Genomic DNA, 15819 nt, shown 5'->3' with positions numbered 1-15819 from the left:
ATTTCTGGTAGTTGTCTATTATTCACACTTGTTGTTTTATTATTAACATAGTAATACTGTTGTGATTGTTCTGTTTCCTATTTGTGAGGGAAACAGGAGACCAGGGCCTCCTTTGACTAGTCTTCTGTTAGTTCTCTTTGCTACCTGCCTCCACGTTAAGTGCCCTCCCTCCTCAGGCAGGACAAGCCAACCTCTTCCCAAATACCTTCCCCTCCCTTTTTCCTAACGTCTAACGTCCTTTTGGGGTGTGGAGGGGCAAAGCTTTGTATTCACATTCACAATAAAGCCGAGGAAGTAGAGTACATATAGCCAGTACACTTGACCTTATCTCTCCCTTTGGTGCTGTTTGATGTTCTTTTCCTGAGCAGAGTGACTGAGAACCATGTGGGTGGTTCCCTGGGGGCCTGGACATGGGGTGAGAAAGGGATGGAGGAGGCACATGGGTCTGACCAGTAAGTGGGCCTTTTATTGAAGAAAGCATGTAGATGGAAGGCAAAGTATGCTGTTTCCTTCCTAGGCAGCACGAATTTTGCCCATGTTCAGGACAGGCTCAGGTGGAATCTCTTGTAATCTCTAGATCTTGGCAGGGCCCCAGGCCGCAGCTCAAGTCTCCTTCCTTGTGTGGCGCGGTAGGGCTGGGGTTTCCTGTTTGCCATCAACACTTCTTCCTGCCTCCATACGAGGAGGCTGAAGTGCAGAGGGGTCAGCACTGTCTCCTCTCTCACTGCTTGGTTACAAAGCAGAGTCCTTCAGGAGACCTGATGAGGCAGTCTTCGATACTATAGTGTGAAGCACCGTGTCAGATAACTTTCTTCTCCAATCCTAGAGCTCCAGATTGTCTCCAGAGGGCAGGGCCGACAAGGGTTCAGAGAAGAGGTGGGGAGAGTCCCCAAAAGGGGAAGCTGCAGGCCCCCAGGTAGTGTTTCCTTTGCATCTGGGGCCTGCAGCTGGCTCCCTGGCTTCTGTGATGTGGTGCCCTGGTTTGGTGATGGGGCCCCTTGCATCAGCTCTGTGCCTGCACACACTGATCCTCGGGGATGCTCTGCACTGTCCCCTCTCTCCTTTGAAATATTAGTAATGGGAAGGGGGGCACTAAAGACTCAACTCAGTTTGCTTTTAGAAAATTCTGTTTCTTCCATTCTTGAAAGGCTTCGTTGAGATGCATTTGGGGGTGTCCTCAGTTTACACAGCTCTATCCCCGTCAGATTTCATAGTGGTTCTCAGCCCTGGTTGTACATTGGCATGACCTGGGGAGGTTTTAAAAATGCTCGTGGCTGGAGCTCCTCCCGGAAGGTCTGATGAAATTGGTCTGAGTTGCAGCCGTGACATCAAGAATTTCAAATTAACCCCCTACCCAACTCCCCCTCCAAGAGGGTCTAATGAGCACCCAGAATTAGAACCTCTGAGATGTCGTGTGTCCTGAGTTCAGCTGTTAATCCTTCCCACTTTGGTTTCAGCTGAGGCTTGCCAAGTGCATGTCCTTCTCGCTGGTCAGGGGGTGGCTCTGTGGGGTTTGCCCCCCTGGGAATGCTTCATGGAATAAGCCCTCCCCTTTCCTAGCCTGTCTCTCTCTCCTAGTTATATTTTCTTAGAGACTGGGACTGCCTGGGTCCTATAAATTCGCTGTTGCTCCGGCACCCCCCATCCTACCCTGGGAGCTGAGGTGGGAGTGGGGCGGGGCCTGGCCCCTGTTATGCAACCAGAAAGACCCTTTAGGAAACAGAAAACAAACAAAACACCAAAGGGGGTCTTCATCTCACTCTGGACTTTCCAGCCAGGGGTGGCTCCCCTTTCTGTTCTGAATTTGCCTGCTGGGGACTTTCCAGTTGATCAATAAGATGAGAGACACTTGGTCTCTAGGCTGGAACAGAAACTGTGTAGGGATTAGCTAGCCTCCTGGGGATGCTCTGAGACCAGATTGACTTCAGTGTGTTCTCTGGGCTCCCTGAAAGAAAGCGAGTGATGGCACAGGAGTCTGGAGGAACCAAGAGCTAAGAACAGAGGAGCTTCTGCTCTCTTTGAACCGAGCTTTGATGCCTTTCCGACCTCCTCAAGCTTCCTGAGGACTTAATGCTTGCCCTCATCACAGGAAACTGAGCTGGTTAATTTCAAGAGCCTGGCTGGCCCCTCATTTATTCTTGGGGAGGCTGGAAACACCTGTGAGTGGGGGGGGGTGGTTCTGTGAAAAGAAAGAGGAAAGGATCCTTTGTGCAACAGCTACAGGGTAGCTACGGGGTTTTGACTGGTCCAGAACTTGGGCAAGTCTGTCCCCATTCCTGCAGCTCAGCCTTGTACCGACCACACCTGGAGATCCTGTGCAGGCAGCTGTTTTGTCCCAGCTTGAGAGTGGGTAGAGGAAGGTGATGGAGCCAGGAGCTTCAAGCCCTAACGTGAAGCAGATGTAGTGGCCACTGCTGGTACCCACCCAGATCCCCTTTATCTATTTTTTAAAAAATAAATTTATTTATTTGTTTTTGGCTGCACTGGCTTTTCGTTGCTACGTGCGGGCTTTCTCTAGTTGTGGCAAGTGGGGGCTACGCTTCGTTACAGTGCGCGGGCTTCAGTAGTTGTGGCTCGCGGGCTCTAGAGTGCAGGCTCAGTAGTTGTGGTGCACGGGCCTAGCTGCTCTGCGGCATGTGGGATCTTCCCGGACCAGGGCTCGAACCCATGTCCCCTGCATTGGCAGGTGGATTCTTTTTTTTTTTTTTTAGTAAACTTATTTATTTGTTTTTATTTTTGGCTGCGTTGGGTCTTTGCTGCTGTGCGTGGGCTTTCTCTAGTTGCGGCAGGTGGGGGCTACTCTTCGTTGCAGTGCGTGGGCTTCTCATTGTTGTGGCTACTCTTCGTTGCAGCTCGTGGGCTTCTCATTGTCGTGGCTACTCTTGTTACAGACCACAGGCTCTAGGCGCACGGGCTTCAGTAGCTGTGGCTTGCGGGCTCTAGACCGCAGGCTCAGTAGTTGTGGCACACGGGCTTCCGCAGCATGTGGGATCTTCCCAGGCTAGGGATTGAACCTGTGTCCCCTGAATTGGCAGGCGGATTCTTAACCACTGTGCCACCAGGGAAGCCCCCCCCTTTATCTACTGCGTGTTATGGGTGTGGACAGCTGACGGGTCTCAGTTGCTCCCTAGTCTTGAGAATTGCTCTTGCAGGATAATGCCTGGGTGCTCACCCCCTCCTCCCAGAGGTGGCTCTCAACCAGTGACTGACTAGCGCGGGGTACAAAGGCCTGGCCTGCCTGTCTTAGGGTGGGACAATTCGGTGGAGTTGTTTACACCCTAGAGCTCCCATGGAATCAGGCTGTGGCTGGGCTCCAGTTCCTTCCCCAGCCCAGTCCTTCTTCCCTCACTCCCTTACAGGTTTCTCCTGAAATCAATTCCTTAATAACTCATGTGCACAAGAATCCTCATTTTGACCTCTGCCTCTAGGAATTACCTAACCTAAGACAGCAGGTTAGCTTTCTTTGGGCTGACTGTTGAATCCACTGTCTCCGCTGAAGAATTAATAATGAGAATGGGAATATTTGCAGGAGAGAGGCACAGTGTGGGAGCTGGGGGTCCAAAGAGAGAGAGCTCTAGGCCTGGGAGGGGAAAGAAACACCAAATGAATGGTTTCTGTGTGGTGGTAAGTGCTGTGATGAAGGACAGGCTGAGGTGTGGATGCCTATCCCCCCAACACTGCCCAGGCACAGCAAGAACAGTTTGTAGGGGGAGGTAAGTTTTGGATCAGTGTCTAGGGAACATGTGAGTTTATTTGGGTCTGAGAAGCATGGGCACACTCACAGAGCATGAAAAGCAGGCGTAGAAAGTTCTTTGTAGCTGGGATGTCATCATCTTCAATAGCTTAGGAACCTTCCCTTTGTCAAGACATTCTCTTGGATCTTGGGGAAGGTTGTGCCCTCAAGTTGTCCTGGGAGCAGGCAGGAAGTAGTGGATGGATCTTCACATGGGAAGTGCTAGGTTCTGCTGACAGGCTTCATGGCATTACCCAGGCATTTAATGGAGCTGAGGAGAACCCAGAACATGCCAGGGCATGAAGTGGTGCCAGAAGAGAGGACTGACTGGTTAGTGGCCTCAATAGGTCTCCACTGTGACTAGGTGACTAGGAGGCTCATGTCCTGACTTGGCAAGCCTAACGGTATTCACATCTCCAGACATGTTAGCAGACATGCTTTGTAGTTAGTAGACATTCAATACACATTTTATCTTTTAAGGTTTTTCTAAAGAGAAGTTGTACTGATCTAGAAGTCTTGAGGGCTAAATGGCCATGTTCACGGGGGGTTTCAGTAGGTTTAAATATGTTTTAGACTTCTAAAGAGTGACTCCACGTCAAAGATTATTTGTGTCAAATCTGCCCTTTCATTCCTGTCCCATTCTGTCTCTCTCCTCCTTTCTCTGTGTGGGAAGCAGTGAGCAGTCTCCGTTCTGTGCCTGAGATGCTGGCTGATGTGGGAAGCCCCCTCCTTCCTCTCTATCTTGCTTTCCCCTCTTCAAAGAGATGGTGAAGATTGGTTCTATATTCTCAAGGCAGTGTGCAAGTGATGCTTGGAAATGATCCTTACAAGGCATTGTGGAGTCCAGGAGGGCTTCATAAATTCTTGATAATAACAGAGAAGGCAGAAGAATTGCAACCAGCTAGCTGAGCAAATCCCTCTCTTTGAGACTGTAGATATTGGCAGGCACCCTTGGCAGAAGTGTCCAATTGAATGTGGATCCCAGCCCCATCAACCATCTTCCTCTGACTCTTCCTTGTGTGAGAAACAATCCTCTGCTTAAGCAATATTGGACTGAACTCTAAATTTCCGGCCTTTTGTTTGCTCTGCTACTGTGTTTGCCTTAAAGGGTATGTAAATGTAGCTGGCTTTTTTTCCTCTCCAGCTGGCTGGAGGTAGCCAGTGATTTGTGGTGATGGTTGGAAAGTTTATGAAGACAGATGCAGTTGTTGTCCTTGAGATAGACAAAGGAGGGGTTGGGTCCTAGAATCAGCTACCTGTAATTTCAATTCAACAATGTGGTCAGCTGTGTAAGTATTTTCCTAACATTCCTAACCCAAGAAACATAAAAGTAAGAAAAAAGGTGGGGAGAAGTCAGGCTGGAGACAAAGATTGGGCCAATTGAGTCTATAGGTCAGATTTATAGCAATAGCCTTGGTGAAATCACTCAATATGTAGACAGAGAGAGCTTTAGAGAATTCCCACATTTGGGCCATCAGACTACTTGATGATTTTTATCAACCTGGTAAGTAAAAAATAGTGATGAGGGAAGTTGAACATCTTTATTAACTATTTGTATTTATTTTTCTGTGAGCTATCTGTTCATGTGCTTTGACAAATTTTCTATTGAGTGTAGTCTTTTTCTTACTGAATTATTAAAGATTTTTACATATTAAGGAGATTAACCTTTCATAATATGTATTGTAAATAGTTTCCCCCAATTTGTCATTTGCCTTTTGACTCAGGATAGGGTAAACTTTTTTTCTAAGCAGAAGCTTAAAATTTTTACAGATTGGTATCCAGTTTTCTTTTTTCATCATGCCTTCTGGATTTTGGGTCAAGAAAGTTTTCCCCAGTTCAAAATTCCCTACATTTCCTTTTAGCATTTTATGTGTTTAATTTTTTAATTCATTTATGATTTCTTTTGGTGGAGGAGTAAGGTAGGGATTTAGATTCCCCATCTCCCCCTTTCCAAAGGCCAGTCAATTCTCCAGCAACATTTTGTTTTATTAATCTATCTTTTCCCTGCTATTTAGAAAGGTAACGCACATTCTATGTTCCCAAATGTATTTGGGTCTATTTCTGTATGTGATATTGTTTCATTAATCTGCCTGTTTTCCTCAAGTACCAAATAGTTTTAGTAACTGCAGAAAAGACTTAATTTCTCTAATTGGTATTTTCAGTAGATTTAAGAGGACATACTGTCAAAAGGGATTTGTCTTAGGAGCAGGACAGATTGCTTTCAGATCCAAAACAAAATTACCAAATTATAGGTTATTATGGAGGCAGTGAATGAGAGTCCTGCAGAAAATCCAATCAGTGAGTTAGAAAATTAGCTGTAGAATTCTGGGGAAAATAAGGAGGTGGAGACTGTGAGTAAAAATTATACGAGACTTGGAGGATAACTGCAGGGATGTATGTAAGTATGTATGTATGTATGTATAGTGCTGGAGAGAGGGGATAGAGACATTGCAGAAGAAAAACCAAGAATGGAAGGAAGAGAAGCAGTAATCAAAGCAAGTATAGGATATTTCCCTGGTTGGAGAAAGACCTGAATGTTCAGGATGAGTTCTGTCAATGGCCAGGCACTACTAATCTGATTTCTACTCCATCCAAGCTTTGGCATTGGCTCTGGCCGAGGTCCCCCATGATTCTGTGTGGTAAATCAGAGGCCCCTCTGGGTTTCCCTTCCTTGGGCTCCCACCACCAGCTCCTGGCTCTGCTGATCTTGGCCTCCTTCTCAGGGCCCCCTGTTCTCTTGGCTTCCAGGATACTGTGTCTCCTGTTTTCCCTCCTCTTATAGGGACTCATTTTTTCTCTGCCCATCCCTGACCTACTGGGTCCTTTGGATACCTGCCCTTGGCCCTGCCCCTTCAGCCCTCCCTGCTCTCTCCCTGGTAACCTTGCCACTCTCCTAACCTCCCTCCCTTCAGCCAAGCCAGGATTCCCTCCCCGGGAGCTCCACACTGTCACTCTCCTGGGCCGCAGACCTGGCTGTGCTTCTTGTCATCTGCATCACAGGGTTCCATGGCCCTGCCTCAGACTCAGTCCGTGTTCCTCACACCAGTGCTTGTGACTGTGCATGGCCACCTACATCGCTATCCTCACCAGTAGCCAGGCATCGTGCTGGACTCTGCCTTTACCCCTGTGTCGAATCTGGCCCTTTCCAAATCTTTTTATTGATAGATCATGGCTTTTTCTCTACCTCTTTAAACTCTTTAGACTCTGTTACTCCATCCCCATTGCCTGCTTCCCTGGGACAGACCTCTCAATTGGTCCCCCTACCTCTGTTTTCTTCCCCAATCCTTTCTCAAAGTAGACAGCAGAGTGGGATAATCATTCCAAAATTCAACTCAGATCACCTCCTTCCCTTATAACTCCCCTTGTTTTCCTATTGCCACTATAAAAAAATGATCACAGACTTGGTGGTTTGAAACAACAAAAATATACTCTCTTACATTCTGGAGGCCAGAAGTCTGACATTGGTTTCAGTGGACCAAAACTAAGGTGTCAGTAGGGCTGCCCTCCCTCTAGAGGCTGTGGGGGGAATTTCATTTGCTTGCCTTTTCTGGCTGTGTTTCTTGGCTCATGGTCCCTTTCTCCATCTTTCATCCACAGCGTAACATCTTCAAATATCTTTCTCTGCTGAGGTTGTCTGTAGAATCTCCCTCTGCCTTTCTTATTAGGACATTTGTGATTACATTTAGGGTCCACCCAGATAATCTAGGATAGTCTTCCCATTTCAAGATCCTTAATTTAATCACATCTGCAAAGTCCCTGTCACCATATAAGGTGACATTGACAGGTTCCAGGGATTAGGACCTGGATATCTTTGGAGTCCATTATTCAGCCTACCACACCCCCCATTGTACTTCACAGTCCAAAGTCCTCAACATGGTCAAGGTCCAGCACACACACCACCCCATCTTGGTGCATGCTCCTGCCTGGACCACTCTGCCCCTCACCTTTGCCAGCTCTATCTCATCACTGAGGTCTCAGTTTAGAGTTCACTTCCTCCAGAAAGCTCCTGGGACCCCACCCAAGTCCAGATCAGGTGCCTTTCCTGTGTGCTGCTGTGGCATCTGCCCTCCTCGATAGAATTGTCTTTCCCCTCATATCCACCTCCTGCTGGACTATGTACACTTGAAGGCAGGGCTGTGCCAGTTTACTTGCTGTTGAAATGCCATCAGTAAACGCAAAGCTTTGACACATCTTAGGCACACAATAAATGAACGTATACATTTACATATGCATAGAAGAGGTGCTTTAAAAAAAATGGGTACTCACTAGTTATGGTAATTGTCACTTAAGAAAAAAAGAAAAACTTTCTCAGTAGTCTGACTTTCTTTCCTTTTCCTTTTTTGTAGTACATATATACTCCAAATTTTATGATTTTTTTTGAAGAATTGAAAAATTAAAATTTAGAGAGAACAATTGTGTTCTTGGGGTACCACTTTTAGGTATACAGGTGGGGTATGAATTTTCTAAATGGAACTCAGCCCTCCACTCCCCTCCTCCCACTTATACCCCTTCCTTAGGGGGCCTTTGTATTAGTTTCCTGTTGTTCTTGTAACAAATTACCAAAACTTAGTGGCTTAAAACAATACAAATTTATTATCTTCTGGTTCTGTAGGTCAGAAATCTGACATGGGTCTTCCTGGACTAGAATCAAGGTTTTGGCAGGGCCTGTGTTCTTTTCTAGAGGATCTAGGGGAGAATCCATTTCCTTGTCCTTTCCAGCTTCTAGAGGCCACCCACATTCCTTGGCTCACACCCGATTCCCCCAGCTTCAAAGCCAGCAACAGTGGGTTGAATCCTTTTCGCATTGTGTCACTATAACACTGATTTTCTGCCTGCTTTTTCCATTTAAAAAATTTGTGGCAAAACACACATAAAATTTGCCATCATAACCATTTTAAGTGTACAGTTCAGTGGCATTAAGTACACTCACACTGTTGTGCAGCCATCACTGTCATCCAGCCACAGAACTGTTTTCATCTTGCAAAACTGAAACTCTATACCCATTAAATAGTAACTTGCCATTCCCCCTTCCCCAGCCCCTGGCAACCACCATTCTACTTTCTTGTCTCTATGGATTTGACCTAGGTACCTCATGTAAGTAAAATCATACAGTACTTGTCCTTTTGTGACTAGATTACTTCACTTGGCATAATGTCCTCATGGTTCATCCTTGTTGTAATGTGTGACAGGGTTTCCTTCCTTTTTAAGGCTGAATAATATTACATTTTATATATATATGCCCCCCATATATATATGTGTGTGTGTATATATATATATATATATATATATATATATATATATATATATACCCCCCACATTGTTAATCCATTCATCCACTGATGGATATTTGAGTGGTTTTCACCTTTTGGCTGTTGTGATTAATGCTGTGAAGAACATGGGTGTACAGATATCTCTTCAAGGTCCTACTTTCAGTTCTTTTGGGTATGTACCCAGAAGTAGAATTGCTGGATCATATGGCAGTTCTATTTTTAAGTTTTTGTGAAACTGCCATACTGTTTTCCACAGCGCTGCACCATTTTACAAATTCCCACCAATAGTGCACAAGGGTTTCAGTTTCTCTGCATCCTCACCAACACTTGTTGTCTCATGTCTTTTTGATGATAGCCATTCTAACAGGTGTGAGGTGATATCTCATTGTGGTTTTTTCAAAAAATTTTATTGAAGTATAGTTGATTTATAATGTATTTAATTTCTGCTGTACAGCAAAGTGACTCAGTTATACACATATGTATTCTTTTTCATATTTTTTCCATTATGGTTTATCACACGATGTTGAATATAGTTCCCTGTGCTATACAGTAGGACTTTGTTGTTTATCCATCCTGTATATAATAGTTTGCAAGATTTACGTTTCCCTGATGATTAGTGATATTGAACATCTGCAATCTAAAACCTCCCAACAAAGAAAAGCCCAAGACCAGATGGTTTCATTGGCGAATTCTACCAAACATCTAAAGAAGAGTTAATACTGATCCTTCTCAAACTCTTACCAAAAAATTGAAGAAGATGGAACACTCCCAAACTCATTTTACAATGCCAGATACCAAAGCCAGATAAGGACATTACAATAAAAAAAAACTTAAAAACCTGCAGGCTGAAATACTAGAAGAAAGTAAATATAAAAATTCTCAACAAAATACTGGCAAACTGAATTTCAACAGTGCATTAAAAGGATCATACACCATGATCAAGTGGGATTTTTCTCAGAGGCTGTGGCAAGCAGAGGCAGCAGCCAGCAGTGTGGCATTTCCCTGGCCCTGGGTCAGTGTTGGGCTGCTTGAGCTGTGGATCTGGGGCAGGGACAGAGAGCCATGTGCTCCCCGCCCCTGGTACATGGTCTGCTGAGTTCCTAAGGACACAACCTGACTTTAACCTCTGTCTTCACCTTTCAAATATAGGCCTCTCATCTGATGAAAAGAGAAAGGAAGAATGGACTACAGTCACCAAACTTCCCTAGTCCCATGTGGACAAGATAAATACATTTCCAAGTAAGATTTTTTGCTATGGTATTGTGTTTGCAGTGGCCAGTCCCATGTGAACGGAAGCCACTGGCAGAGGAGCCTCCTCTGTGCACGAGAGGAGTTCATGTGTGTGAGAAGGAGAAAGCAACTGAGTGTGGACCAGTGAGAGCATCAGCAAGGTTGCTGCTATAGAAAAAAAACATGCCCCCAGAGCCTGGCCATAGAGAGTGAAGTTAAGGAGGTCTTCAGGACATGGCACCCTTAGGGGTTCAAAAGAGATGATGTTCTGGAGGGCTTCCAGGAGGAGGAGTTGGTGCTGGCTGCTCACTGTCTTGTCTGTGGTATACCCCAGGAAAGTCCTGGCTGGGTCGTGTCCCTGTGCTGCTGGGGTTCTGGCTAAAATGGGCACAGGTGCCCCCTGAACAGAAGGAGACAGTTTCATTGCTTTATATGCACTAAAATCTTTTGAACTCAGATTTTTGCTGATATGGCAGGGCCTAAGCCAAAATGGACTTTTTTAAATTATAAGTTTGCAGATATATTTTTACATTCAGCACAGAGATTTGTACATATTTATGTTCTCTATCTTAACGAAATGTTTAATTTATTTGAGGCCAAATTGTTTTAATTCCTTTAGACACACTTGGCCATACACAGACACACAGTTGTGTGAGCTATGGATCATACTTATCTCTTCACTGATGGATTTCCCCCAGGGCTTCTACTGACCAGTACTTTTAAATCCTAGTTTCAGATCTTTGTGTTCAAAAGTATCAAACAGCTTTTGTTTTAGGTTATTTGGAGTCACATTTTTTACTAATTGACTCCAGCTTATCTAGGTTTAACTTGTCTGGAACTTCTTTGAGTTTCCAGCTGGTTTTGACCTCCTGTGTGGCCCCAAATCTCTCCATTGAATGGCTGGACTTAGAGGGACTGAACTCCCTTGCCTCTTGCCTGAGTATAGGCAAAAGAACACACCTCAGCCTCCTCAAGCCCTTCTCAGGCCTCCCCTCATTCACTTTCAGATAAAACTTGATCACAGCATTTTCAGGTTTGGCAGCTCTCACTCTGATCACAAAGGGTGTGACATGCTCTCTCATATTTAGTAGAGCTGTGCTCCCAGGGGGGCCACTTGGAAACCAGTATTTAGAGGCCTTGTAAGGTTTTTAAAAAATATTTTTATAAACTAAAAGCACCTAGAATAGATTAAAAAGATAAAAGCACCTAGAAGTGTACATTGCTAGGGTCCAGAAGCCCCCTCATGCCCACTTCTAGTCACCACTCCCAAAGGTGAACCACTATCCTGAATTCTAACATCTACCTCGAATGTCATATAAATGGAATCATACAATATGTGCTCTTTTGTGTCTGGCTTCTTTCACTCAGCATAATATCTGTGAGATTCATCCATATTATGTGTAGTTCATTCATATTCTCATTGCTGCTCCATTGTGTGACCATAGCTGACTTTATTCATCTGTTCCACTCTTGATGGGAGTTGGTAAGTTTTTAAACACCTGATAAGGTCATGTCAATGAAGCATAAGTCAGTGGGACCCAGACCTGTCCCTTTTAACTTTCTGAAATTCTAGGAGTTTCTGAGTCTTGTGAAGGTTTGTAGTGATTGTCCCCTCCTCACTCACAGCATGTGTGAGGGAGGAAAGGCTGTGGAGAGTCTGGAGAAATCCTGTCTATGGGCTTTTGAAATGTGTTTGCCTCTATGAATCTGTGATTCATTAAGGCCTGCATATTTAGCTTGGGTTTGGGGAGTGTTGTGAGAGATGCCAACCTTTGTCAGCAGACCAGACCTGCCTTGGTTTTCTGGAGTTGCTCTTTACATCCAGTCTGTTCTAGGTAGTATTTACTCTTGACCTTGACCTTGAACTCTGGGTATGTGCATGTGTATATGTACACATGTAGACAAACACCCAGACTGGAAAGTCGAAGGCCAGGTTAGAGGTGAGAAAAAGAGGGAACAACTGCATTATAAGTGGCTTCACCTGAGATTGTGACACCTCTTGTATTTTTCCCTTAAGGAACGAACTTCTCCTGCATCTGAAGACCTACAACTTGTACTATGAAGGCCAGAATTTGCAGCTCCGACATCGTGAGGTAAGGAGTCCCAAGGAAGATCTGTGAGGCTCCTTCCCTGGTGGCCAGCCCAGTCTTTGTCTCCATGTCTCCTGGTCTGAGAGTCCCTGCCTCTCCTGCCACAGTGAGGAGCCTCTCAATGCTAGTGATGTTATTGGGAGTCCCTAGAGTTCTTTGGAAGGAGACCCCAGGCCCAAATTTGTTCTAAAAAAGATGAGCTTTTCTGTTCCGGAGACATTCCTGCAGCTGTGTGGCTGGGCTAGCGCCAGCCTCAAAAGAAGAACCCTCCCTTTCATGAAATGACTCTTTCAACTAACTCTCAAGCAGCCTTCCTCCTCTTGGGCAATTCAGGAACTTCACCCAGTCCTCTATGTTGACACATCCGGGCCCATGTCCTATTGCTGAAGCAACCTGGACAAGTTACATAAGCTCTGGGTGGTAACTCTTGGCCCTTCCCCACAACTGCAGCAGCCTTCCTCGAGTGCCTTCTTGGAGTGTCCTTTGTTATCCATCTGTCTTTCCGCAGCCCCCATCCTGAATCTAAGCTTATGCATACTGTATCCATTTCTGTAAAGCCTGTTTCAGATAGATGGTGGAGTAATATATACTCAAGTGTTCTTGACCGATAAGAAGGTGTGTGTAATACCCTTCTAAACACATTTTCAGGTTGTCAAGCCATGGGGATTTAATTCATAGAAACAAACGGATATCCAGATGGCAGAATTTCAGCTACTAAGGCAGGCTGGTTGGGAATAGTATGTAGTGGCTTTTTGTATGTTCCTCAAACCACACCACTTAGGCAAAGTCCTACTTTGGGTTAAATTCTGCCCTACAATCATGTGATATAAAGTAATGATGCCAACCTTGACCAGCTAGAAGGCCATATATGACCTGTGCTTAAATAAAGCTTTTCTCCCTAAGATCCCCAAATGCCCTAAAGTTGCTCCACTCTTCTCCTGCCTTCTTTATTACCCCCTCCCTCTCTAAGGATGATCCTGGGGCCCAGGTTAGTTGTTCACTGAAGAAGTGTCATCTTCATTCATGCGGCTTGTCCTGAAGATGTGGCCATAGCCCAGATCTCAGGTCTTGGCCCTGCTTATAAAACATGGGTTCAGAAAGGTTTTTCTGAAACTCTAGAAAGAAAACCTGACCCTTTAGGCATTGTCCTCAAACCCTCTACTAATTAGTGGCTGGACCATTAGCAAGATTTTGGTCCTTAAACAGCTTTTCTGAGGTGTGTCTTATAGGTGATTAAAAGGTTTTATGGTGATTAGTGAGATCCACTTCTTTGGGATAAAACATGCAAATGTTTTCAGAAGGGTTTCAAATTTAAATTCTTATCAGTCAACAACCCTTGAGTATAAAGTTGGAATTCTTGCAGGATTTATTCACCTCTTGGAGAGTTGTTATGTAGCACATTAGCTAATTATTGGCCTGGGAAGTTCTGCTGTTAAGAAATCTGATTAACACATCATCTCCCAACTCACGATCACATGGTACTCTTTTTAAGGTAACAATTGATCTGCTAGAGGAGCTAGTATTCTGTTGAACAAACTTGAGGAAATGTTACTTTAAATCTCCTTCATCCAGTGGGTCAAATTAACATATAACATGTTATAGCTAAAGACACATCACTTTCCATAGTAGGGGAAGGGAAAGTAGCTAATTTAAGGTTTTAGCTCTTGCTTCTGTTAGCAGGGTTAATCTCACATACTTTAAGAAATGTAATTGGACTTCCCTGGTGGCACAGTGGTTCAGAATCTGCCTGCCAATGCAGGGGACACAGGTTCAAGCCCTGGTCTGGGAAGATCCGACATGCTGCAGAGCAACTAAGCCCGTGCGCCACAACTACTGAGCCTGCGCTCTAGAGCCCGCGAGCCACAACTACTGAGCCTGTGTGCCACATCTACTAAAGCCTACATGCCTAGAGACCGTGCTCCGCAACAAGAGAAGCCACCGCAATGAGAAGCCCACGCATCGCAATGAAGAGTAGCCCCCACTTGCCGCAACTAGAGAAAGCCCGCACACAGCAACGAAGACCCAACGCAGCCAAAAAGAAAAAAAAAAGAAAAAAAAATGTAGTTAGCTTTCTTTAAAATCATTAGTATAAAAACAACAAAAAACCATTATTATAATTTGCACGTGTCTATGAATTTTGAGGCAACTTTGCCCTGACCTCTGAGGTCAGCTTCAGAGCCTCAGGGGTAGTTTCAAGTGGAGAGAGTGTCTTGGAGCTGGGTTGTGACTGTAACTTGGGTGCACCCAGCTGGACACATCAAGGATGCTGTCAATTACCCCCAACAACATGGTGCTGGCTTCCTTGGGGCTTTTCTGGGCTCACCCTGCCAATTGTTTTGTGGCAGGAAGAAGATGAGTTCATCGTGGAGGGGCTGCTGAACATCTCCTGGGGGCTGCGCCGGCCCATTCGTCTACAAATGCAGGATGACAATGAACGCATTCGCCCTCCTCCATCCTCTTCCTCTTGGCACTCTGGCTGTAACTTAGGAGCTCAGGGGTGAGTGAAGAGAGATGGGACTAGGGGGTGACCAGGGGTATCTGGGGGTTCCATCTATTCTCAAGCAGGTAAATGCCACCTTCTTCCAGCAAGCCTTGATCCCAGCTCCTATTCCCACTGCCCCCTGCCTTTGACTTGGGAGGAGGAGAAAGGGGTGTATGTTGGTGTTATTGGGCTTCCATGCCTGTCACCACAATCACTGAGTGAGAGTCAGAGTGAGGAGGGGAGATGCTGAGTCAGAGAGGAGAAGCACTAAGGCCTGGGTGAGCAGCGTGCCTTTCCTTGTGGAGACCCCTAGTCTCTGAGGGGTATCGTAGTGGCCAGCCAGGCCCAGTCTGCAGATTTCCGACAGGACACCTGATGCCCCAGCATCCTCCCCACTAGGACCACTCCTCATAGAACGACCCCACCCCAGAGACATTTAGGGCTCAAAACTTCTGTCCAAAGCTCTGTGTCTGAGGGGAACCTGGAAGAGGAAAAAGAATGTCAGGTCCTGTCCAAGCCAGCCAAGCAAGGACTGCTTCCTTCAGGCCACACCTGGAGTTGGGTGGTGGCGTGATGGTCTTGAGAGGTCCCCTCTCCTGGGTTCCCACTGGAAGGTCTGTGAAGACTAAGCCTGTTCCTCCCTGTAGCCAGATGAGTAGTTCAATGCATCTAGTAAGGCACACCCTCTTTACTGTCTTTCTGGGACTTCAGTTTTTAGGATCAAGTGACTATCCTTTGTTCCATCCTAAACTTTGCTGATACTGAATGCCTTGGGGCCAGAGCGTGGGTGGAGTGCGCCAACCTCTCAGCCAAAACCACAGTGATGTTTTTTTCTGTTTTAAATAAGAACCAATCCCTCTCTGTTGACCCCATTGCACATTTTGTTAAACTCCACAGCCAAATCTATTCTTTGCTAAAGTTGAGAGAAACCTACAATGTGGCCAAAGCCTGTTACTGATCTGGTTTCTTTCCAAGGGAATTTAAGGAGGAAAATCTTTGCCTGTCCCATCAGCG

The 15819-nt window shown here is 45.5% G+C and overlaps 1 protein-coding gene across 4 annotated transcripts in view; it reads left to right on the top strand.

Annotated features, from left to right (window-relative positions):
• Positions 1-15819, top strand: part of RASSF2 (Ras association domain family member 2) — a 40821-nt gene that overhangs the window by 10634 nt on the left and 14368 nt on the right. For all 4 annotated transcript variants that reach the window (XM_068524611.1, XM_068524612.1, XM_068524609.1 and 1 more), the window contains 3 exons: positions 10153-10242; positions 12251-12326; positions 14669-14820. In XM_068524611.1, the coding sequence (XP_068380712.1) occupies positions 10184-10242; positions 12251-12326; positions 14669-14820 (287 nt within the window). In that variant the 5' untranslated portion in view covers positions 10153-10183. The remainder of the gene's footprint in view (positions 1-10152; positions 10243-12250; positions 12327-14668; positions 14821-15819) is intronic.

The sequence above is a fragment of the Eschrichtius robustus genome, chromosome 16 (genome assembly GCF_028021215.1).
Source record: "Eschrichtius robustus isolate mEscRob2 chromosome 16, mEscRob2.pri, whole genome shotgun sequence".
Classification (NCBI taxonomy): Eukaryota; Metazoa; Chordata; class Mammalia; order Artiodactyla; family Eschrichtiidae; genus Eschrichtius; species Eschrichtius robustus.
The sequence above is the reverse complement of the archived record's forward strand: the minus strand, read 5'-3'. Positions and strand labels throughout refer to the sequence as shown.